We start from the raw sequence: 26,857 nt of genomic DNA, 5'->3' as shown, positions 1-26,857 counted from the left end.
ATATTTTGTAATAAAGCATCATATATATGATGCTTTCTTGCAATTTTTGATTGCAAAATATATATATATATAATTGTATATAATATTGAATAAAGTGAAAAGAAATAGAATGAGACATAAATTTATAAAATATAAATGTGAAAAAAAGTTTAGAGGTGACTCAAAAACATAACTCAGTAATATAAGAATCTAGTTGAAACAGGTAAAAGGCTAAAAAAAAAAGAAGAGAGAGAGAGAAATAGGAAAGAAAAGGAAAGGAAGAAAGGAAGGAAGGAGAGAGGAAGGGATGGAGGGGAAAATTTTAGACTGAAGGGTAAACAAGTCATGAGGAACCACATGGAGCTCAATACACTATTTTCCCCTGGCACTGTAGCTTTACAGCCTTATGGAATCCATAGGCTTGTTATTCACCTGTTTTTCCAGTCTATCTTCTGGGGAAGTGGCCTGCTGTTTTGCTTCTCAGGTGTCTTTGTCTGTGCAGAGTTGCCCCACCCCTTGTCAGGGAGATGGGCTCAATGTGAGTTGGTCATCTGTATGACTTTTGATCCCTGGTCACTTTCTGTGCTTCTTCAGAGGGTCAGAGCAAAAGTGACCATGACTGCATCTCCATCCCAGAGCTGCAAGATTGCAGTATCCCCTTTTCAGTAAACCGTCTGGGTTAAACCATCTCAACTTCTGTATGCATCAACCTCTGCAGTCTTTCTAAGTTCATGCCCACTTCAATTTTTCTGGGACCCACAAACATTTCTGTGCTTTGTGTCTTTGGGACTGTGAGTGGTTGCGGCCTCGCACATGCACCCTGCTCCACTGTTGTGAGGTCACAGCTGGGTGTCACCCTACTGTCCTTTGGGGGGCCACCACTTCCCTAAGAGTTGTTGCCCAGTCATGGCACAGCCATTTCATTCCTCCCAGGGCCTGGTAAATGACTCATGTTCCAGTCCTTTTCAGAGTGTTCAGGCAACCTGAGTGTTCAGTTCAGTTTCCCTACTACCCCAGCCCACAGTTTTTGGTTACTGGAGCTGAGTCTTTCCTGGGTTCACTGACCATAACCAGTGGAACATGTTCAGAATATTGTGATCACTATGTTAAGGAGATTCAAAACCTTACACTTTATAAAGCATTGTTGGAGGAATTAGGTTATTTGCCTAGGGGAAAGATACTTCATGGGAGACCTGAACACAGTCTTCAAATATTTGAAGAATATTTGTGGTAATGATGGATAACTTCTTGTCTACCTACCTAAGCAGTAGAACTAGAACTAGTAAGTAAAAGTAACAGAATGACAGATTTTAGTTCAGCATAAGAACTTTCTGACAGAGCTATCCAAAGTTGGAATGGGTCGTTTTAGAGTTTATTACTTGTCAATGGGGATACTTAGAGTTAGATTTGTATGCATGTTATGTAGGCCTGTTGCATGGAGAATTCAATAATTGGTTGGATGAATGGACTAGATGGCCTTTTAGGTCTTTTATAACTCTTATATCTTATGATTAATAACATTTCATTTTTTTATTTTTAAATGTAATTTGTTTCATGGGATGAAATACAGTTATAAGACCTTACTTGTGCACCAGTAAAACATGATGAAGATCATTGTATTATTTAATAATGAGAAGTAGGTGTACAAATAGTACTGCTTGCATATGTCTATACTGGAAAGACTAGTTAATAATTAATGAATCAGTGTTCTGGTTACATTTTTTTGCTGTAAGTGTAATGAAGTATATTTCAAAAGCCAAATGCAAAACTGTATCTTTAAGTAGAAAACAACTCTGAGAGACCTTGTATTGGGCCTTAAGGCATTAAACATATGGATGAGCATTCCTTAGCCATTCCTTCACAGCTTTCTAACTCTTTGACCTTACCCACAATTTTTTTAAATTTTTTTTCCTATACAATGTGTTCAGCACTGATTGTTTGTTTATATTGGTCATGCTTCAAAAGAGATCCTGATAAAACAGCTTTGGAGCAAACATTTATCCTTATGAATCTATTTCCTCATCCATGAAATGACATTGTAACAGCTGCCCTACCTACCTTTCAGGCTTATGATATAATGTATATAAATATAGTTTATAAACACTAGGAGTTGTTGAAATATGAGGAACTATAACTAAGATTAGTTAGTTTGAGTGATTGTAGTCTCAGGTAAAATTTCAATATAAAAGTGTTGACTATGTGCATGGGTTTCATCAGTGAAATTCAAATGTAATTATAAAATTCAAACAAATATTTATCACAGAGATTGTAAACAAAACTCTGGCTTTAGATAATATTAGATATATGTATCAATATATTAGATAATGTATCAATAGGAATTGTTATTATTGACATTCTTAACTGTTTTTCTTGCCTAGAGACATTACTAATGGAAATTCAGGCTATACACAACCACAGCCCCTTATCCACAGTTGAGAAGTTTTTTAAAAATTCTAAAAATATAAATTTTTTCATAATTATTTTTGGTGGCAAATCCTGACCTAACATGAACTGGTTTAGTAACAAAACCTAGAAATGTGAGGTGCTAATTATTGTACTTATTTATTCCCTTTGGTGTGAATAGGGATGTTTCTTACAAAAATATTAAATGTATTGGATTAGAAGGTGCTACTCCAGATCCCATTGGAGATGTTATATAAAATATGCTATATACTCCCATATTGCCTTTCTAATATCTGAAAAATTCAGAAATTTAAAAGATGCCCTATCACCACCCAAAGCATTTCAGAAAAGGAACTGTAATAGCATTTATATAGACCCATCTTTATCTGCACTCCATGGGCATATCTAATTGTTTTAAAAATCATAGACTACTGGCCTCCTCCCCTCTCCCATCCCTTCCCCGGTCCCCCATCCCTCCTTGGTCTCCTTTTCGATATGCCAAACCAATTTTGGGTCGAGTGCATTTAACGAGAACAAAACAAAAGGCTCATAACAAGAACGTTTCAGAAAAAAACAAAAAGTTTTTAAAAAATTGTTGAGTCAAAAAAACAATAAAGAAATTAAGATTTCTTGGGGAAAAAAATCATAGACTACTTAGTATACAAAGAAATTTTAGAAGCTAAGAGCAGAGCATTGTATTGCATCACAATAACTTCCTGTTGTTTAAAATGTTCTAATTTCTTAACCCAAGATTTTTTGATACCTCAGTTTGTTCTTACTTTTTTCCTTTGCCCAACTAATATTAGATGGATGTTGGCATCTGGATTTTTTATATTAAAATTCTTGACCAAATGTGATCTCGTAGTTTACTCCAGGGAGTGTCTGTTTTTAAAGACTAGTCAATCTGAATCAGCGAAACAAAAAGGCAAAAATATGTATCAAAATCAGCCTGAACTTGACACCCTGAAACATAGCATACCTTTTAAAAAACATAGTATAGCTTTTAAAATATACCAGTATTTTACCAGTAAAAGAAGGTGAAGTGAAAAACCCTAGGCAAACTGTTCTTCATCCTGATAAGCCCACCAAGATGTTAGTGCTTTATTTTGACTCTCTTATACATGAGGACAGATAGTTTTCATTCAGGATAGATGTCACTGGCCAAGGATGTATCTACCTATATACTTCGGATATTGAGTTTTTTTGGTTTACTAGCAGTTCATTTTCAGAAACCCATTTAAGAATGATTTTTCACTGTCTATACCATATTTAATTTTCCTGATATCTACCTTTCTGGCTCTTCAGAGCATGATTCCTCTACCACTTTTCTTAGGAACTCATGGAAGGAATTGTTTTGCCCTAAAATATGACTCACTAAGTTTTTAAATCACTCCTATTTGGGGAAAAAAAAGATCTCTAATGATTTTTTAAAAATATATCAAACTGAGTCAAAAGAGATATAGCACAATTAATCGAGTTGGGAATTGTAACTTTGGAATCAACGGGACTTAAATCAGATATTTGGATCACTAAACAGCTACTTAGTGATAGTTGTTTTTTGACTTTTATTTTAGCTTTTTATTTTCCCAAGACTCTTTCAATCTTCTATGGTTACAGGTACTATCTTGTTTTATTACTACATTGCTTTAACTTCTTTAAATTCTACTTAACCCTCCACCCGATCTTGTGCTTATTGGTCCCTTAGTTAACACTGGGCTATTTTATCTATTATTCTACTCATTAATTTATTTGTATAAATTGTTCTCTGTTTCACATAATTCTTGGGTCTTCTGATTACCTTTACATTTTTTCTGAGCAAGAATTGTGAGTTAATTAAAGTTAATTAAAGCACTTAGTACCTGACATATTATGAGCATTATATAATTTTTGGTCATTTTTACCATTTGATTACATGTTTAAAAATTCAGAACTCAAAAACTTAAAATTTTTAAATATGTATTTGGTATTACATATCATGAAATACATAATTTCTGTATGTTTCCTTTAGAAACTGTACAGATATATTTTCTTATGTAAATTAAACTCTGATTTAACATATGATTTATACCCTTAGATATTATTAATTTTTTATCTACTTCCTCTGATATATATTATAGTGCCAGAAAAAAATTGAGCAACTATCTTGTTTCATCTTTGGTCCTTCCAAAGTGTACTATTTCCCTTCTACATTTCACTGCAGAATGACTACATGGACAATCCAAAACATATCCCTTGGATCATTGGCTTTGACAAATATTTTCCTTCCTATAATCTATTTGCTTGCCTCTCTTTTCAATTCTGATATTTTATTAAAAACAGTTATGGGATGATTTCTATAAACTGGTAACACTATATTAAAACATTATGTTAGAAAGAACTCTATCTTTTGAAAGGCTTTTATATTAATTTTTGGCACTCATAACAATGATAAAATGTTAATCAACTATAATATTTAGTAACTGTTCAAGGACTTTTAAAACAATGGTCATTTGGGAGGTGAAAATTAAATAGATATATGTCCCCAAAGTTTTTATTTCAGAAATTACAAGTTAATTTTGATTATGTAAATGGACAGTTATGATAAAACAAAAATATTTGGATGGATATATATATATATATATATATATATATATCCGTATCAGTTACCTATTTATCTTTACTATTTTTTATTAAAGTTAAAGTCACATAAGGCATATATTTTTAATCTTTAATATGTCCTGTATAACATTGGAATTTTTTGAGATTTCATACTTAGAATTGCCTTATATAAATTTCTCATTTGAAAATATTTTCAACTATAAGAGCATTAATGATGCAACAGTAATCCATTCTTTGTTTCCTAGCAACAGTATCCATGGTGTTGTGGCAACTGAGGTGCAGAGAATGTGAGGAGATCAGTTGATGGGGAACTCTGGAGAAGGAAGTTAATCTTCAGAGTAGTAGTGTTGTTAAACTCAAAAAAGTGTGCTACCAAAAGACACGGTGAGAAATCTCATAGAAAGGAAGTTCACTACTTTTCCTTTTAGTTTCAACTATGACATTGAAATTGACATTGGAATGACATTTCCTTCAAAAACTTATTTTATTCAACTGAAATTTATATTGAATTTCTTAGAAAATTAGCTCTTTTATTAACAATTGTGTCTATAATTATGGCTGTGGTAAAATTGAACTCAGTTAATGTGATGAAAAAGGCATCAGTAATTATGTTTGAATTTTACTTTCTGTGCTTAAGTCAACACTTATAGATGATAAACAAAATATAACTGATATGTTGATGCAGTAGCTAGAATTATGCTTATTCAAAGCTCCATGTTAAGGGAATTGCAACCCCTGCAGATTAATTGACTAACACATTTACATCTCAATAAATAACCAGATAGTGAATGATTTTGAAAACTTCACACATTTCTAAAGTGAAATATTAAAGTCTATACCTCATGTTTTTTAGATATTTTGTTTATTACGTATCAGTGAAAGAATGTTACAGTTAATTAAGTATATTTACATATATATTTCTTTCTATAATCCTAAACTTCCTTTCAAGATTTATTTTTCCTTCTATAAAGCACTCATTAGTTATCTCTTTTGTATAGTCCTTAGATACCTTAAAAGTGAACTTTATTTTGTGCTAGTAGAAACATTTAATGGAAGTAAAGTTTGGAAACAAAAATCCAATTAATACATTTAATATTACTAGTTATAAATTTAGTGGATTTCATTGAAGCAATTCTACTTTCAAAAATACTGCCCTTTGAGCATGAATTTAAGTTTGTGTTTATGTTGGCAATGTTTGAAGATGGAGGAACAGGGTGTCTGTGGGTGTGTTGGGGAAAGACATTTGTCAGACAGCATTTTGGGGAAGTAGAGGAAATTGGGTTTTTGTGTGGGGTGAACGAAAGAGTAGTATTATTCCACTGGACAAAGCCCTACAATAAAGGAGAAAGGAAAGTAATAGAGAGATACCAGCCTGGAGTAAGTGGGACCCATATAATTCAATGCTATGAACCACCTTAAATTCTGTGCCCATAGGCTGCTATGGAAATAGTTTTACACTACAAAGTGGGGATAAACCTGGGAGGCAGAAAAATCTGTAGAGTGGGTGAGTGTGACTCTAAGGATCTGTTGGGGGAAGTACGGTCAGTACCCACTTGTTGCTGAACAGCCGTGGCTTAAGGGCTCTGACAGCTATTATGATTGCTCTCTTTGCTCTCTTTCCCTTCTTCTTTAATTTTTTCTTTCTTTCCTTCTCCCCTTATTCCTTTTCTTTTATTTTAATTCTTGCATTTCTCTTTCTTTTTCTCTGGCCACCATTCCCCTTCTCTTCTGTGCTTAACAGCAGGCCCACTCCAGAATCACATTCTAGCACCACATCCCCAACCCACTCCAGTTATCTGGATGGATTTGAAGAGAGCAACAGTTGGTGAAATGAGTTTTTATGGTCCAAAAGGTGCTGTGAAGGGAGAAGGGGAAACAGGCTAACAAATATATATTTTTTTAATGCTAAGGCTTTTTTATGGAACATTCTGGTGGATTCCTACTATTCTGCCTCTTCAGATAGTGTTCCTGAGTCATATGGAAGGTATATATGTTGTTGCCTATAATTCTGGAACCCCCTTCAGTCTCCAGAGAATTGTTCTTTGATCCATATATGTTGACAGGTTATGCACAAAGAGGTAACAAATCTGGATTGACTTGGAGGATGCTTACCTGGTTACTGGATATATTGTGAAAGTCATGGTGACCTGAACAGTGTTTAGTGCAGAGAAGATGGAGATTTTATCTCACTGGGTAGCTTAAGCTCACAAGTTGCTTGGAAGCCTATTGTACTTCAGTCTTTTCAATGATTTCCCTACCTTGTCACTCCACCCTAAGGGAACCAGAGTTCTCACTGACCATCTCCACTCTTTGAGGTTAGTGGAAGTTTGGAGAGGCATCAACTCTTTGCATTGGGTACACTAAAAGCAAAAGAATTCTGACTTGGTGACTGTTGAATTTGCATAGCTATCAGCCTTTACCAGCCGCTGTAAGGAACATAGGAAGAAGAAAGTGGTACTACTGAGAGGTCTCACACTTCCCATTACAAGGGGATTGGTGCTAAACTTGAGATTTGGGAGATGACTTACTTAAACTGCACACTAACACTTTAAAGCAATAAACATCCACAGCAACATAAAAAATATAAGCAAACACAAGAAAGCTTATGTATATGAGTTGGGGCAGTATGGGAAGGAAATGATAAGATTTCTCTAGGATCAGAGGCAGGGGTTTAACCAGGGGGAAGGTAGCTTCTTTTTAAACTTCTGAGTATCATGTTTTTAAATCCAGAGCTGTTTCTCTTTGAGGCTTTGTGTTGTTTTCTCTAGAACCTGGAATGTTGATCTTAATTGTTCTAATGCACCTTTCACCTGAGTTTTTATCTCCAAAACCCTCTTTTAGCATGGTTCCATCCACATATAAGAATTTCAAGAATAAGTTATTTCCCTATTCATCAATGACAGGAAACCAGGATTCATGTTTAATTCTCAATAAGAACACTATTAGAACAAAAATTGGAGCTAAGCAGGGTGTTTGAAAAGAGACGGTCATGAAGTAGAGAGAAAGGCAGACCAGGATATAAGTGACACTAAAGCAGAATCTATCTGCCTGCCGTTTTGTGGGTATTAATAGAAACTAGATATTTTAAACATTTCTACCATCTTTCAGTACAGGAGAAATTGATGTTTTCCTACCCCTCCCTGCATGGGCAAGCATAATTACAATAAGGTCAATAGCATCTCTGAGCTCCTTGCTACTTCTAGTAGTTGAAAATGAAGTTATCACACGTTTTTAGCATAATTTAAAACATTTTTTAATTAAGTAAGTTTAAAAATAAATGTTTTTTTCCTCAAATTTCATCATTATCTGAAATGCATTAGTAAGAGGCTAGAAATTTGGAAAATGAACCCATTCATTTCATTAATAGAATCTCAGACAAGTGAAATAGTTTTGTGAATTAACCTAAATCGGAACTGTTTTAACATCAGTATCATGAGATTTATTCTTCAGAACCAAATTTGAAAATGACTAAACTGGTATTGAAAAGTCCCTCCTAAATGTTTAAATGCTATAGACTTTTAACATCAACAGTGAATTATGGAATAAGTAATACAGTGTTTTGTGATATATGTATTGTATTAGGACTTAAGCACTGTGGTTAATAATATAAAAATTCCATACACACAATAATAGAAGCCTCATATAACCATTCTAAGTTAAATTATAAACCAATATTATAATTGTTATCTATATTAAAAGTTTTGGAAATGTACAGCTTTCCCTTTACACTTTTTCTTTTAAAACATTCATCCTGAGGTGGCTGGGTGGCTCAGTCAGTTAAGCCTATGCTTTTGGCTCAGGTCATAATCCCAGAGTCCTGGGATAAAGCCCTGTGTTGGGCTCTTTGCTCAATGGGAGTGGGCTTTTCCTCCTCCCCGCTGCTCCCTCTGCTTGTACTCTCTCCATCAAATAAATAAATAAAATGCTTAAAAAATAAAAGTTAAAAAAATTCATCCTTTTCCAGATTTTAACCTGAAATATGTTTTAAGATTTTTTTGTAATTATATTTTTTTTCAAATTTTTATTTGAATTTTAGTTAGTTAACATATAGTGTGATATTGGTTTCAGGATTAGAATTTAGTGATTCATCACTTATATATGACACCCAGCGCTCAATACAACAGGCACCCTTCTTAATACCCATCACCCATTTAGCCCATCTCCTGCCCATCAGCCCTCAGTTTGTCCTGTATAGTTGAAAGACTTATATGGTTTGCTTGCCTTTCTCTCTTTTTTTTTTCCCCTTACCCCTATGTTCATCTCTTTTGTTTCTTAAACTCCACATGGGCTAATAGAAAAGTCCACAAAGATAAACAAGCAAATACTTTATTATAATCAATGACTTTTAATCAAGATATTTATTTTTAACAGATTATAAAATAGTGCCGATTTAGGTTGATAAATGAATTATGATTATAGTGTTTATATAAATATTTTGGAGGTTATCCACACAGCTTAATGTTAATAGTAGTTATTAAGAATACAATGGAACATCATTCAGCTATAAAAATGAATGGAATCTTGCCATTTGCAGTGACATAGATGGTGCTAGAGAGTATAACGCAAAGTGAGATGGGTCAGTCATAGAATGACAAATAGCATATGATTTCACTCATATGTGTAATTTAAGAATCAAAACAAATGAACAAAGGGAAAAAGAGACAAGCTAAGAAACAGGCTTTTAACTATTGAGAACTAATTGATGGTTACCAGAGGGAAGGTAGGTCGGGGGATAGGTGAAATGAGTAATGGGGTTTGAGTGTACTTGTGATGAACACTGGGTGATGTATGGAATTCCTTAATCACTGTATTTTACACCTGAAACTAATATAACACTTTATGTTAATTATACTGGAGTTAAAATAAAAATAAATAAAAAGAGACCAAATTTACTTTAAAGTATTTTGCATCTACAATTACACTCTAAACACAGACTTATTTTTTAAGAATTTATTTATTCATTTGAGACAGAGAACACTAACAGGGAAATGGCAGAGGGAGAGGGAGAAGAAGGCTCCCTGTTGAGCTGGGAGCCTGACCTGGGGTTCAATCCAAGACCCCGAGATAATGACCTGAGCCGAAGGCAAATGCTTAACCAGCCTAGCCATGTAGATGCCCCAACACAGGCTTATTTCTACATTTCCTTTTAGGCAAGACCTATTCTGCTTTTAGTAGAACAAAGAACTAATGAGTTGAATTGAAAAGAAAAACTGATTCTTTTGAGTTTTTAACTTCCATTTTACTTTATATATATTTTTTAAACTTCACTTGCTTTGCCTTCCACTGCTTTGTTATCTCTGATGCCATCCCTGTGCTTTGGGTTTGCACAATAAAGAAGCAAGAAAAAAATTGTCTCCAGTATTGAGGATACAAGAAAAAAATTAAACCTATTAAGATAATTTAATTAAAAAATTTATCTCCGGGGCACCTGGGTGGCTCAGTGGGTTAAGCTTCTGCCTTCAGCTCAGGTCATGATCTCAGGGTCCTGGGATCGAGTCCCACATCAGGCTCTATGCTCAGCAGGGAGCCTGCTTCCTTTCCTCTCTCTCTGCCTGCCTCTCTGCCTACTTGTGATCTCTCTCTGTCAAATAAATAAATAATAAAATCTTTAAAAAAAAAGTTTATCTTCTTTATCCTTACATAGCTATTGTAATACTTTTATTCCTTTTACAAGTACCACTTCACTCCCCAGCAAATATTAAATTTTAAAAATATGGTATGATTAACCAACCATTTGATTGACATTAAAACTTTATTTTTGAAGTACAAAATGACAAAATAGTACATGTTTTACATTTTTCATCACTGAGCCAGATACAAGCAGTAATCATGGTGGGGTAAGGGTTTTTTTTCTGATCCTGGCCTGACTTATGGGTCCATAGGTATCCTATCAATATTTTCTTAACTGTTCTTTCAGATTTGAATGAGTCAAATATCAGTAGGAGTTTTCTCTTAGGTTAATATATTACTTCACTCTTTACTTTTGTCAGGGTGAAAACAGTGCAAGACTTTTCTAAGAGATAATTAACACTTTTGTTTTTTTATTTTCTATTTAGTGTATTATATTATTAATGTCATCCAGGGTATTCTACTGTGTTATTGAATATAACATGGAAATATCAAAGTAATATTATTTGGCAACCATAATATTTTCTTCCTGATATGCCAAAATACTATTTTTTAAAGATTATTTATTTATTTATTTGACAGAGAGAGATCACAAGTAGATAGAGAGGCAGGCAGAGAGAGAGAGAGGGAAGCAGGCTCCATGCTGAGCAGAGAGCCCGATGTGGGACTCGATCCCAGGACCCCGAGGTCATGACCTGAGCTGAAGGCAGCAGCTTAACCCACTGAGCCACCCAGGCGCCCACTATTTTTTTTCTGAAATGGGTATTTGTATTTTTAAAGAGATAATAGCTGGTTGTGAATAAGCCATAGCTTAAGTAAATTACTGCATTGTCCTTTCTTACCATTTCTCACAGACATTAGTATTCCTTCTTAGAAATAAAAGCAGTATACCAGCTAAAATATCCCATACCTTTTCCCAATAGATAAATTATATATGTACATATGTATATATACATATATATATAAAATAGTTCATTGAACTAATATAATACATTGTAATCAAAATCTGTTTATCTATATGTAGGATACATATATATTGGTAGTGACAGTTTCTAAAGCATAAGAATCCACTTCTGTATACAATTATTTATGATAGTGATACTATTAGACTTGTTTTTAGAATCCTAATTCAAAGTTTATAAACTTTTTATTTGCTTAAATACTTAGTTGAGAAAATAATATTGAACTGTTAAAATGTGAAAAAAAGCCTATAATGTACAAGAACATTTATTTCAATTAGAATTATCTAGATTGTTCAAAGTAATGCTTTAGATTAAATAGAAATAGCCAAATTATGAGGGACTAGGTACTGCTATTGGGGCTCTAGTATTCCTTTACACTTACCTCTCAGTTTTCTATTCATTAGTGATTCTTAAGTTGTAGCTCCCTGAGCAGCAGTATCAACATCACCTGCAGAGTTGGTAGAAATGCAAATATTCAGGCCCTACCTCTGACCTTGATGAGAAACTTTGAAGGCAGGACCCAGGAATTTATGTGTTTATAAAACATCACAACTATGTAATTCTGATGTATGCTAGAATCATTTATTCTGTCAGTCTTTATGTCTCTTTATCTCTCTGTATATGTATATGTCTATGTGTATGTAATTTGTAGGACCACTGACCAGTGATCACATTAACCTATGTATAACATTTATAAAAGAACTCCATTGTCGCATTTTTTCTTCCTGCAGTTTTCCTGATTGATTCATTATTTTATTCAGTGATAAAATGAAAATCACTATCTTTATTAAAGGATCCACTGCATCATCATATTAATCCAACTGTATTGCATTCTCAAAGTAATCCTCCCAATGTAAGTCTTAAACCTTTTTTCATTCTTGTTGAAAATACTATTCTAATATTAATACAAATACAAAAATAGTGACTACATTTTCCTTTTGATCCTATAGTCAAAAGGACTATAGGCTGTATAGGGTGGTGATAGGGAGAACAATTATACAAGTGTCTATTTGCAGTTCTTTGTGAAGTCTTGCCAACTCACACATCTTGCCTTGCATTCCAATGAATTTAACTAGCTGAATAATGGAAACTACTTTCTGTGTTTACTATAGCTAGATACATTATGGGCACACTAGTGTTGGTTAAGCTAGATGGAAAAAGTGATAGCTTCAAGGATGAATAATTTGGAAGAAGTCAGAGAGTCAGAACAAGACTTATATGTTCTGCAAAATACTATTGATTTACACATTTGGAGAAGAATAATTAAGAAAATTTCAGATTTTGTACTACTATTTGGGTTTGTGTGACACAATATTGAAGGATTTCTGCCTTGAACTTGAGTTTTTAGTCTGTGAAAATATAGCTTTATATTTCACGTTCAATAAACACATTTTGAGTAACTAAGAACTGTGCTCTACCCATGGCAAATGTAAACAATGTGAATGGTTTTGTTAGTGTTTTCCCATCTTTTATATGATAGTCATCTGAAGTTTATATTTAGCCATTCTCTTTAGTTCAACAATTCAATTCCAAGTTGTGTAATGTTTTTGTTATATATATATATAAGTATTTGACTTTGCTATATGAAATATGACAGTTAACTGCTGAGCCATAACCCACACATGAAGATAAGTCTAATTATTTTAATGTCATATGTGAAATATGTGATTACATTATATTGATATTGTACATTATGTGAAAATAGATGTGCCAGAGAAGCATAACACTGCTTTGAGATCTTAATTATCCATGTTAATAGAGATGAGCATTGATAGAGGTGTATACAATTTCCTGACAAAGCAGGAAAAAATTCCAAGGGAAAAAGACAGTCTCTTCAACAAATGGTGTTGGGAAAACTGGACACATATATACAAAAGAATGAAACTGGACCACTTTCTTACACCATACACAAAAATAAATTCAAAATGGTTTAAATGTGAGACCTGAAACCATAATAATTCTGGAAGTGAACACAGGCAGTAACTTCTTTCACATCCCCATAGAAACTTCCTTCTAAGGATGAATACCTGCCATTTGCATCGACATGGATTAAACTGGAGGGTGTTATACTAGGTAAAATAAGTCAATCAGAGAAAGACATTCATCATATGGTTTCACTCATATGTGGAATGTAAGAAATAGCACAGAGATCATAGAGGAAGTGATGAAAAACTGAATGGGAAGAAATCAGAGAGGGAGAGAAACCATGAGAGACTCTTGACTCTGGGAAACAAACTGAGGATTGTGGAAAGGGAAATGGGGGTGGGTATAGGGTAACTGGGTGATGGGCATTAAGGAAGGCACATGAAGTGATGAGCACTGGGTGTTAAATGCAACTAATGAATCATTGAACACTGCACCAAAAACTAATGATGTACCATAAGTTGGCTAACTGAATTTAAATTAAAAAAAAAAAAACTTTCTAAATGTATTTCCTAAGAAAAGGGAAACAAAAGCAAAAATAAACTATTGAGACTATATTAAAATAAAAAGCTTCTGACACAGCTAAAAGGCAATCTATGGAATGAGAAAAGATATTTGCAAATTACATATCTGATAAAGGGTTCATATCCAAAAGCTATGAAGAACTTATAAAACTAGACACCCAAAAAAGAAACAATCTAATTTACAAATTAGCAGAAGACATGAATAGACATTTTTCCAAAGAAGTTGTAACAGACAGCCAAATAGACACATGAAAAGATATTCATCATCACTGATGATTAGGGAAATGAAAATCAGAACTACAATGAAATATTACCTCACACCTGTCAGAATGGTTAAAATCAGCAACAAAGGAAAAAACAGGTGTTGTTGTGTAGGAAGAGGAACACTTGTTCACTATTGATGGGAATGTAAACTGGTGCTGTCACTGTAAAAAATAGTATGGAGGTTCCTCAAAAACTTTTAAAATAAACTACCTTATGATCCAGCAATGGCAGTAGTGGGCCTTTACCCAAAAAACAAAAGAACACTAATTGGATATATGCACCCTGATGATAAGAACAGCAGTATTTCCAATAGTGAAGACATGGAAGCAGCTCAAGTGCTCACTGATTAATGAATGGATAAAGAAGATGTGATATATATATATATAATTCAGCCATAAAAAAGAATGAAATCTTGCCATTTCTTTTTTTTCTTTTATTTTTATTTTTATTTTTTTTAATTTTTTATAAACATATATTTTTATCCCCAGGGGTACAGGTCTGTGAATCACCAGGTTTACACACTTCACAGCACTCACCAAAGCACATACCCTCCCCAATGTCCATAATCCCACCCCCTTCTCCCAAACCCCCTACCCGCAGCAACCCTCAGTTTGTTTTGTGAGATTAAGAGTCACTTATGGTTTGTCTCCCTCCCAATCCCGTCTTGTTTCATTTATTCTTCTCATACACACTTAAGCCCCCATGTTGCATCACCACTTCCTCATATCAGGGAGATCATATGATAGTTGTCTTTCTCTGCTTGACTTATTTCGCTAAGCATGATACGCTCTAGTTCCATCCATGTTGTCGCAAATGGCAAGATTTCATTTCTTTTGATGGCTGCATAGTATTCCATTGTGTATATATACCACATCTTCTTGATCCATTCATCTGTTGATGGACATCTAGGTTCTTTCCATAGTTTGGCTATTGTGGACATTGCTGCTATAAACATTCGGGTACACGTGCCCCTTTGGATCACTATGTTTGTATCTTTAGGGTAAATACCCAATAGTGCCATTGCTGGGTCATAGGGCACTTCTATTTTCAACATTTTGAGGAACCTCCATGCTGTTTTCCAGAGTGGCTGCACCAGCTTGCATTCCCACCAACAGTGTAAGAGGGTTCCCCTTTCTCTGCATCCTCGCCAGCATCTGTCATTTCCTGACTTGTTTATTTTAGCCATTCTGACTGGTGTGAGGTGATTTCTTATTGTGGTTTTGATTTGTATTTCCTTGATGCCGAGTGATATGGATCACTTTTTCATGTGTCTGTTGGCCATCTGGATGTCTTCTTTGCAGAAATGTCTGTTCATGTCCTCTGCCCATTTCTTGATTGGATTATTTGTTCTTTGGGTGTTGAGTTTGCTAAGTTCTTTATAGATTCTGTACACTAGTCCTTTATCTGATATGTCGTTTGCAAATATCTTCTCCCATTCTGTCAGTTGTCTTTTGATTTTGTTAACTGTTTCCTTTGCTGTGCAAAAGCTTTTGATCTTGATGAAATCCCAATAGTTCATTTTCCCCCTTGCTTCCCTTGCCTTTTGCGTTGTTCCTAGGAAGATGTTTCTGTGGCTGAGGTCGAAGAGGTTGCTGCCTGTGTTCTCCTCAAGGATTTTGATGGATTCCTTTCGCACATTGAGGTCCTTCATCCATTTTGAGTCTATTTTTGTGTGTGGTGTAAGGAAATGGTCCAATTTCATTTTTCTACATGTGGCTGTCCAATTTTCCCAGAAGCATTTATTGAAGAGGCTGTCTTTTTTCCATTGGACATTCTTTCCTGCTTTGTCGAAGATTAGTTGACTGTAGAGTTGAGGGTCTATTTCTGGGCTCTCTATTCTGTTCCATTGATCTATGTGTCTGTTTTTGTGCCAGTACCATGCTGCCTTGATGATGACAGCTTTGTAATAGAGCTTGAAGTCCGGAATTGTGATGCCACCAACGTTGGCTTTCTTTTTCAATATCCCTTTGGCTATTCGGGGTCTTTTCTGGTTCCATATAAATTTTAGAATTATTTGTTCCATTTCTTTGAAAAAGATGGATGGTACTTTGATAGGAATTGCATTAAATGTGTAGATTGCTTTAGGTAGCATAGACATTTTCACAATATTTATTCTTCCAATCCAGGAGCATGGAACATTTTTCCATGTCTTTGTGTCTTCCTCAATTTCTTTCATGAGTACTTTATAGTTTTCTGAGTATAGATTCTGTGCCCCTTTGGTTAGGTTTATTCCTAGGTATCTTATGGTTTTGGGTGCAATTGTAAATGGGATTGACTCCTTAATTTCTCTTTCTTCTGTCTTGCTGTTGGTGTAGAGAAATGCAACTGATTTCTGTGCATTGATTTTATATGCTGACACTTTACTGAATTCCTGTATAAGTTCTAGCAGTTTTGGAGTGGAGTCTTTTGGGTTTTCCACATATAGTATCATATCATCTGCGAAGAGTGATAATTTGACTTCTTCTTTGCCGATTTGGATGCCTTTAATTTCCTTTTGTTGTCTGATTGCTGAGGCTAGGACCTCTAGTACTATGTTGAATAGCAGTGGTGATAATGGACATCCCTGCCATGTTCCTGACCTTAGCGGAAAAGCTTTCCGTTTTTCTCCATTGAAAATGATATTTGCGGTGGGTTTTTCATAGATGGCTTTGATGATATTGAGGTATTTGCCCTCTATCCCTACACTTTGAAGAGTTTTGATCAGGAAGGGATGCTGTACTTTGTCAAATGCTTTTTCAGCATCTATTGAGAGTATCATATGGTTCTTGTTCTTTCTTTTATTGATGTGTTGTATCACATTGACTGAATTGCAGATGTTGAACCAACCTTGCAGCCCTGGAATAAATCCCACTTGGTCATGGTGAATAATCCTTTTAATGTACTGTTGAATCCTATTGGCTAGTACTTTGTTGAGTATTTTCGCATCTGTGTTCATCAAGGATATTGGTCTATAGCTCTCTTTATTGATGGGATCCTTGTCTGGTTTTGGGATCAAGTTGATGTTCACCTCATAAAATGAGTTTGGAAGTTTTCCTTCCATTTCTATTTTTTGGAACAGTTTCAGGAGAATAGGAATTAGTTCTTCTTTAAATGTTTCGTAGAATTCCCCCGGGAAGCCGTCTGGCCATGGGCTTTTGTTTGTTTGGAGATTTTTAATTACTGTTTCAATCTCCTTACTGGTTATGGGTCTGTTCATGCTTTCTATTTCTTCCTGGTTCAGTTGTGGTAGCTTATATATTTCTAGGAATGCATCCATTTCTTCCAGATTGTCAAATTTATTGGCGTAGAGTTGCTCATAGTATGTTCTTATAATAGTTTGTATTTCTTTGGTGTTAGTTGTGATCTCTCCTCTTTCATTCATGATTTTATTTATTTCGGTCCTTTCTCTTTTCTTTTTGATAGTCGGGCCAGGGGTTTATCAATTTTATTAATTCTTTCAAAGAACCAGCTCCTAGTTTCGTTGATTTGTTCTATTGAATTTTTGGTTTCTATTTCATTGATTTCTGCTCTGATCTTTTTGATTTCTCTTCTCCTCCTGGGCTTAGGGTTTCTTTCTTGTTCTTCCTCCAGCTCCTTTAGGTGTAGGGTTAGGTTGTGTACGTGAGACCTTTCTTGTTTCTTGAGAAAGTCTTGTACCTCCATATATTTTCCTCTCAGGACTGCCTTTGTTGTGTCCCACAGATTTTGAACCATTGTATTTTCATTATCATTTGTTTCCATGATTTTTTTCAATTCTTCTTTAATTTCCCGGTTGACCCATACATTCTTTAGAAGGATGCTGTTTAGTCTCCAAGTATTTGGGTTCTTTCCAAACTTCCTTTTGTGGTTGAGTTCTAGCTTTAGAGCATTGTGGTCTGAAAATATGCAGGGAATGATCCCAATCTTTTGATAATGGTGAGTCCTGATTTAGGACCGAGAATGTGATCTATTCTGGAGAATGTTCCATGTGCACTAGAGAAGAATGTGTATTCTGTTGCTTGGGATGAAATGTTCTGAATATATCTGTGATGTCCATCTGGTCCAGTGTGTCATTTAAGGCCTTTATTTCCTTGCTGATCTTTTGCTTGGATGATCTCTCCATTTCAGTGAGGGGAGTGTTAAAGTCCCCTACTATTATTGTATTATTGTTGATGTGTTTCTTTGATTTTGTTATTAATTGGTTTATATAGTTGGCTGCTCCCACGTTGGGGGCATAGATATTTAAAATTGTTAAATCTTCTTGTTGGACAGACCCTTTGAGTATGATATAGTGTCCTTCCTCATCTCTTATTATAGTCTTTGGCTTAAAATCTAATTGATCTGATATAAGGATTGCCACTCCTGCTTTCTTCTGATGTCCATTAGCATGGTAAATTCTTTTCCACCCCCTCACTTTAAATCTGGAGGTGTCTTCGGGCTTAAAATGAGTTTCTTGGAGGCAACATATAGATGGGTTATGTTTTTTTATCCATTCTGATACCTTGTGTCTTTTGACAGGGGCATTTAGCCCATTCACATTCAGGGTAACTATTGAGAGATATGAATTTAGGGCCATTGTATTGCCTGTAAGGTGACTGTTACTGTATATGGTCTCTGTTCCTTTCTGATCTACCACTTGTAGGCTCTCTCTTTGCTTAGAGGACCTCTTTCAATATATTCTCTAGAGCTGGTTTGGTGTTTGCAAATTCTTTCAGTTTTTGTTTGTCCTGGAAGCTTTTAATCTCTCCTTCTATTTTCAATGATAGCCTAGCTGGATATAGTATTCTGGGCTGCATGTTTTTCTCGTTTAGTGCTCTGAAAATATCATGCCAGCTCTTTCTGGCCTGCCAGGTCTCTGTGGATAAGTCAGCTGCCAATCTAATATTTTTACCATTGTATGTTACAGACCTCTTTTCCCAGGCTGCTTTCAGGATTTTCTCTTTGTCACTGAGACTTGTAAATTTTACTATTAGGTGACGGGGTGGCCTATTCTTATTGATTTTGAGGGGCGTTCTCTGAACCTCCTGAATTTTGATGCTCATTCCCTTTGCCATATTGGGGAAATTCTCCCCAATAATTCTCTCCAGTATACCTTCTGCTCCCCTCTCTCTTTCTTCTTCTTCTGGAATCCCAATTATTCTAATGTTGTTTCGTCTTATGGTGTCACTTATCTCTCGAATTCTCCCCTCGTGGTCCAGTAGCTGTTTGTCCCTCTTTTGCTCAGCTTCTTTATTCTCTGTCATTTGGTCTTCTATATCACTAATTCTTTCTTCTGCCTCATTTATCCTAGCAGTGAGAGCCTCCATTTTTGATTGCACCTCATTAATAGCTTTTTTGTTTCAACTTGGTTAGATTTTAGTTCTTTTATTTCTCCAGAAAGGGCTTTTATATCTCTGGAGAGGGTTTCTCTAATATCTTCCATGCCTTTTCGAGCCCGGCTAGAACCTTGAGAATTGTCATTCTGAACTCTATACATAGTATGATTTTTTTCTGGGAAACAAAATTCTGTCCCTTCCTTCCCTCCTCTTATATCTATGAGCAATTTAAGATATAAAGTAAGACTTCCTATTTCTTGACTTTTTGACCAAGGACTCTCCTACATTTTGACAATTACTCATTTATAACTTTGGAGGGTTTTATTTGTACATAAGTATCCTTGTACATTATGTACACATATTGTACATAAATATCCTTCTATATGGAAAAGAATGTCATAATATTAATGTCAGTATACCAATGTAGACAATCTTTATTTTCAGAACATTGATAATTTTAGGTATAGGTTTACAGGGGGACTATAGGCCTGGGATTGGAGCATTGAATTTTAAACTTTTAGATAATATTGACAATGGATATCTGCCATAAGAAAAGGAAAAATTGCCAGTTGCAATAGAAATTTACATATTAAAAAGGAATTGGGGAAAGTTTTCTATATCAATTAAAGTTGTATAGTTTACATGTGATATTTCTAAAATATTAGATAAATGATTTACCTTGCTTAGGCCTTGACATGAAACCAGCCAACATTATTAATTATTGTTTTTCCAGTTTGAGAATTTGTGGGTAACACATTTTGTTAGCTTAAAACAATTCAGTGATATTTCCAGGAAGAGAACTTAGGAAATAGGCCTGCCAGTTCTTACTGCATAATCTGTTCTTCATGTAACATTTTATTTTTTCCAATGTCCTAAAGTCAATATACAAACCATTTCTGTTGATGGATGAATAAACAAAATCCAACAACTTGGTATATAGTCAATTCAGCCTATTTATCTTTAAGGATTGATTTGGATATTGACATTGCTAACAAAATTTACTGAACATTAGTAATTAATGTGGCTTAAAATGAAACAAAGAATACCTTATATGAGCCATCTCATCCCATAATAAAAATAAGTACTTTTTTATTCACATATATGGAGATTTCATATACAGAAACAGAATATGTTTAGTCTTAGTCTTATCTTCCCATTGACATAGATTTGCCATTGCTTAATTGGCCTTTTGCAAAATGCTTGGACTGTCAAAGTCAATTCAAAATAAGTCAGTATAAGAAAGACAAATACCATGTGATTTCACTCATAAGTGAAATTTAAGAAACAAATGAACAAAGAAAAAAGACCCCCAAAAAACCCTAAAATACAGAGAACAAACTTGTTGTTATCTGAGGAGAAGTGGGTGGGGGGATGGATGAAATAGGTGAAGAGGATTTAAAGTACACTGAGCACGAGTAATGTACAGAATAGTCAAATCAGTTTATTGTACAACTGAAAGTAATATAACACTGTATGTTAGTTATACTGGAATTAAATAAACAAAAAGAAAACAAATTGAAAAAAGAAAAAAAAGTTGATTCTACAGATATCAAATAATATGATGATATTTGCTCTAGTTCCACTAGGGAAATAATACAACATTAAATTCTAAATATTAAGTTTCTGTACCAATAGCTCTTTACACAGGCAAAATATGAATACTGCCTACACAAATCTGCCTTAAACTTCATATATATATTTTTTTAATTTCTGGAATTCAGGGAAGAAAACCTAAACCCAAAGCTTCATCAATAACTACCACTTTTTTTTTATTTTTCTAGTTTTATTTGCTTAGACAGCTTAATAGAGTATTTGAAGATCTGCGTAGTAGTTGTAATTGTACCAAATTACATAATAGTATTATCTTTAACAATTGCATTTATAGTATTTATAACTTTAATTTCTTAACACCCCCAAACCGTAAAATTTTCTGAACATATCATATTGCACATTTGTAGAAAACCTTTTTTAAAGCTCAGGAATCTCAGGGTTTTGTATATCCTTGCTCTCATTTTGGAGACAAATGGAGTATTCTCATGTATTTTTCACTTTTTTTTTTTTACATATTTCTATTTTTTATTTTTATTTATTTTATTTTTTTATTATGTTATGTTAGTCACCATACAGTACATGATTAGTTTTTGATTAGTATTCCATGATTGGTTGTTTGCGTATCACACACAGTGCTCCATGCAATGTGTGCTAATTATTATTTCCTTCAACCAAAATTTCTTTCTTTTTTAAAAATTTTCCAGGGTGCCTGGGTGGCTCAGTAGGTTGAGCCTCTGCCTTCAGTTCAGGTCATGATCTCAGGGTCCTGGGACTGAGCCCCAGATTGGGCTCTCTGCTCAGCAGGGAGCCTGCTTCCCCCTCTCTCTCTTTCTCTGCCTACCTTTCTGCCTACTTGTGATCTCTGTCAAATATTTTTTTAAAAATAAAAATAAAATTAAAAATTCCATTATCCAACTTATAATACATCACTAATTTCAAATGTAGTGTTCAATAATTTATCAGTTTTGTATAACACTCAGTGCTCATTGCATCACTTTCCTGACTTAAAGCCCATCACCCAATCACCCCATCTCCCACCAACCTCCCATCTAGCTACCTTCATTTTGTTTCCTAAAGTTTAGAGTTTCTCATGGTTTTTCTCCCAATTATTATTTCCTTTAACCAACATTTCTTAAAAGGTTACTGGACACATAGAAGAGGTGATGAATTGGGTACCTTCCTTATCCTCAAATTCAAGGAATTCATACCCTAATGGATATGTAGTATCCATTAGTAATTGTCTTTAAAATTTGAGCTGTAGTATATGTGAAATATGGTTTCATATGTACCCCATATATATATTCATATATATGTATGAAATGCCCTAAAGCTTTTGGTTTAAGGATGCTATATATTGCTTCTAAACATTATGCCTTCAGTCAGCTGGGTCTAACACACACACACATGCTCTTTGATCTCGCTTTAAATTCATGGTGATTAATATCAATGATGTATTATGGTAATTTCATGACAAAAATTATACCAAATATAATCACTATAGTATTTACGTAAAGATTGAGGTCACCATTTTACATAAAAAAATAATTACAGCTCTAACAATTGCCTCAGAATGTTTGTTTGCATGCACCAATGGATCTAACAATTTTGACTTAATCATAGTGGCTTCTATTTCACTTACTTAACTATAGAGAACAAACTGATGGTTACCAGAGGGAAGGTGGGTGGGGAGATGGGTAAAATAGGTGATGGGGATTAAGGAGTACACTTACTATGATGAGCATTGGCTGTTGAACAGGTGTTGAATTACTATATTGTACACATGTAACTAATATTACAATGTATGTTAACTATAATTTAAATAAAAACTTTAAAAAATAAATTTAAACGCAATTAGGTACAGTGACAATTTTCTTTATAGCATTAGCTTTGTTTATGTTGAGGGTAAGTCTGTTTTTAACTTTTTCATGTGCTTTAGATATAACACTGATATTGCAATGCTAACATTTCCTCTCAATGTTTTGCTTGCTTTTTAGTTGATCTACTGTCTTTACAATGTCTGAAATCAGATTTAGCAATCTCATTTGGGATCAAGTTATAACACTGAATCAAGTGTTAGATGAAGTAATTCCAATTCACGGAAGGGGGAATTTCCCCACACTGGAGGTAAAACCAAAATATATCATTCAAGTTGTGAAAAATGAATTGATAAAGCAAGGGATTATTGTTAAAGATACCCGACTGAATGGATCCACAGCAAGTTATATACTTGCAAGCCATAATGGAATCAGCTATAAGGATCTAGATGTTATTTTTGGTGTTGAACTACCAAGCGATCAGGAATTTCAAGTTGTTAAAGATGCAGTTCTTGGTTGTCTGCTTGACTTTTTACCAAAAGGTGTAAAAAAGGAAAAGATCACCCTAAAGACAATGAAAGAGGCTTATGTGCAAAAGATGGTCAAAGTCTGCAATAAGCATGATCGCTGGAGTCTCATTTCTCTTTCAAACAACACTGGAAAGAATGTAGAGCTAAAATTTGTGAATTCGCTCAGACGACAATTTGAATTTAGTGTTGATTCCTTTCAAATTGTTTTGGATCCCATGTTAGAATTCTACAGTGACAAAAATGCCAAACTAACCAAAGAATCCTATCCTGTTGTGGTAGCTGAAAGCATGTATGGAGACTTCCAAGAAGCAATGACACATTTGCAATACAAGCTTATATCTACTAGAAAACCTGAAGAGATTAGAGGTGGTGGCCTTCTAAAGTATAGCAACTTGCTGGTTCGTGACTTTAAGCCAGCTTGTGAAGCAGAAATCAAGACACTGGAACGTTATATGTGTTCTAGATTCTTCATTGATTTTCCTGATGTAGCAGAACAGCAAAAGAAGATTGAATCGTACCTCCGTAACCATTTCATAGGTGAAGAAAAGAGCAAATATGACTACCTTATGACCTTGCGTGGAGTTGTAAATGAAAGCACTGTTTGTCTCATGGGTCATGAAAGAAGGCAAACACTCAATATGATCACCCTTATGGCTCTAAAAGTACTTGGAGAACAGAATATACTACCCAATACAGATAATGTAACTTGTTTTTATCAGCCTGCTCCATACTTAGCTGCTGAGGGAGGGTATCCTACTTATTATGTAACTTCTGGACCACCACCTATTTTCTTTCAGCCATACCACCCACTGCACTTTCATGTGCCAAATGGTATGGTTTAAAAACAAACACACATACAACAGAAACTTCGCTTTAATTAAACACCTCATAAAGCAAGTTTCTAAAGTCCATAAAATTTAAGATCTATTTTTATTTTTGTGCAGTTACCATTTTCCATCAATTATAGCTTAAACCATTATAGTAAATAGAATATCATCTATGAACTGGCCACTTTAAATTATTTTCAAGTGTTATTGATTAGCTATTATAACTTTCAAATATTGTGGATCACTTAAAATGATTTTCAAATCTCACTAAGTCTTAAGTAAGACTTTCAAATTTGCTCTGACAAATACATTAGAGATGCCTGCATCTCTGATTAAAATATAATAGAACAGACACATGTATTAAGGTCCAAAGATACAGTAAATACAAGTGCCACCACTTTGGTGTTCAATCAATCCCTTTGTTTCATTCACTTCATTTTTTTCTAGTGAATATATTACCATCAGTGAATTTTCAATACTTAACAAAAATACCTAATTTCAAAGGCAACAGATGCAGAAGAGATAAAACTCTGGACTTTACAAGCACTTAATTTGCTTTCCAATTAAATTGGGTTAGATACAAAATCTTACTATGGTTTGAAGGAACATTGAAAAAACTTGTTCTGAAGAACACTGGACATTAGTAATTTGTCAACTGTCGAATAAGTTAGTTATTTTTTTGATCTGAAGATTAATACCATCCAGCTGTAAAACCAATACTGCAGTCAGTTTTATAAGTTTCTTCATTCTTCCCACTAAATAAGTTGAAAGGAATGGAAATGACCAACTCTGAATGCAAAAATTTTCTGTCATCTGTTAGAGGGTCTAAATGGGAAATGGCAAAAAACAAAAAGAAACAAACAAAAAAACAAAAAAAGGTAGTGTTTTTTTGTTTTTAGACATGCATGTTATTTACTATTTTTTTAATGATCTATTTGTGTAACATCTTAGTATATTTGGAGACATTCAGTGTTAGTAAGTGAAAATATTTTCATTATTGCTAAATGAAGCTTTTTTTTTTCATTTTGGTCTTACCAAACATCAGTTTATAACCTGCCACTCAAGTGCCTCCTCATGTGAGTTTTTGCATAATACTATAATTTTTCCAACAATTGCATATGTTCATCAGGTTATCAGAATATTTATATACTACATCAAATATGCTGCTAGGAAGTCTACTAGTGGAATTAAAACAATATTTTCTTCCCATAATGAAGAAAATAGTTCATGACCAATATTAACTGGGATGACAGAAGGGGAACTGTCCTGAATGGATGTAGATAAGACCATCAGAAAATGTCATCATTTTAACTCGCTTCTGATTTTTTGTTTCCATCTCAGTTTTCATTGACCATCCTGACTTTTTTCATCACAACATGATCCAAAAGGCATATTCTGAGAATTTGTCACTTATAAACTGTGCTTAATATCTCTTCTCTGCATTATAGTACTGGACACAAGAAGTACATAAAATATAGCACTTTCAAATAATCAATATTTCCAAGATGTTTTATACCACCACACCACTGGCCATCAGTATATTTTTAAAGAATTATATTTAAAATATATTTATGTGTATATACACATGCACATAATTATCCAGCATACAACTCTGAGGCTTTTAAACATGGATTCACCTTGCTTGGGATAAATAAAGAATTTATAAATACTATATTAAAGAGAAAATTCAGTAATCTATTAACATAATGAATGTACTGGCTAAAAAATGATTGATCTGTCTGCAGTAAAGCACAATCTTTAGGTTTCACTTAGTGGAAGTGCTTGCATATAAAACTGAAGGAGAATGTGCTATATCAATAGTACGAAAAAACAACTCCAAAAAATAAAGTATTTAAAAATAAAAGGGCTGTAGTAATTATGGGTAATGGTTAAAGGTTCAGTATTTTCATAGCATTTTCTGCTGAATAGCAGAATTCTGAGGATGCTCCCTCATGTGCTTCCTTAGGTTCCTTTGGTCCAATTGAAAATTTGAACCTTTTCCCCTAAAAAGAAAATTCTCTATGGTGTTCTCATAAAACTTTAAGTCCTGCTGGAAGAATGGTCTGAAAGCTATCAGCTTCCTCCTAACATTTCAAGTATGTGTTTTCATTGTAGTGGAAGAATTCAGAACTGGCATATAAGATTTTTTTTTCCAGATAGAGAATCCAAACCTGTTGAATGGAAATGGTATCACTAAAGAGATAGCTATAGCTTTATTTCTTGTGGCATTCTTTCTGTAGATACCATCACCAAGATAGGCTGTCCTTTGCTACAAACCAAACAGAAAAATATTTATCTTTAGCATTAAGTGTCTCTCCAGGATTAGGCTAGTTGTCCTAAGACAGTATTATTTCATTCTGTTTGTTAGGAATAATAAATGGAAAAGTTTTTCTATAAAAAATGAGTGCTAGCTTCTTGGCCTAAATGTGTTCATAAATGTTAGTTAAGTTCAGCTCCACAATATATGTCATCTCATTACAAGAGAGAAATGATGTCTGTTCTTATTTTATTTTATACAAATTCAAGACCAAGTCTTAGTTTGGGAATTTTTAAATTTTATTTTCTTCTCAGAAACCTAACC

At 34.2% G+C, this 26,857-nt stretch overlaps 1 protein-coding gene across 2 annotated transcripts in view; it reads left to right on the top strand.

The window, feature by feature from the left end:
• Window positions 1-25,911, top strand: part of TENT5D (terminal nucleotidyltransferase 5D) — a 55,788-nt gene extending 29,877 nt beyond the window's left edge. The window contains exons 3-5 of one of the 2 annotated variants that reach the window (XM_082715994.1): window positions 5,226-5,364; window positions 12,302-12,423; window positions 23,100-25,911. In XM_082715994.1, the coding sequence (XP_082572120.1) occupies window positions 23,119-24,291 (1,173 nt within the window). In that variant the 5' untranslated portion in view covers window positions 5,226-5,364; window positions 12,302-12,423; window positions 23,100-23,118 and the 3' untranslated portion in view covers window positions 24,292-25,911. The remainder of the gene's footprint in view (window positions 1-5,225; window positions 5,365-12,301; window positions 12,424-23,099) is intronic. The other variant, XM_082715995.1, reaches the window with a different exon arrangement.
• The last annotated feature ends 946 nt before the right edge of the window (window positions 25,912-26,857 follow it).

This window comes from Mustela nivalis (genome assembly GCF_964662115.1).
Source record: "Mustela nivalis genome assembly, chromosome: X".
NCBI classification, from domain to species: Eukaryota; Metazoa; Chordata; class Mammalia; order Carnivora; family Mustelidae; genus Mustela; species Mustela nivalis.
This window is presented reverse-complemented; position numbering and strand designations above follow the sequence as displayed.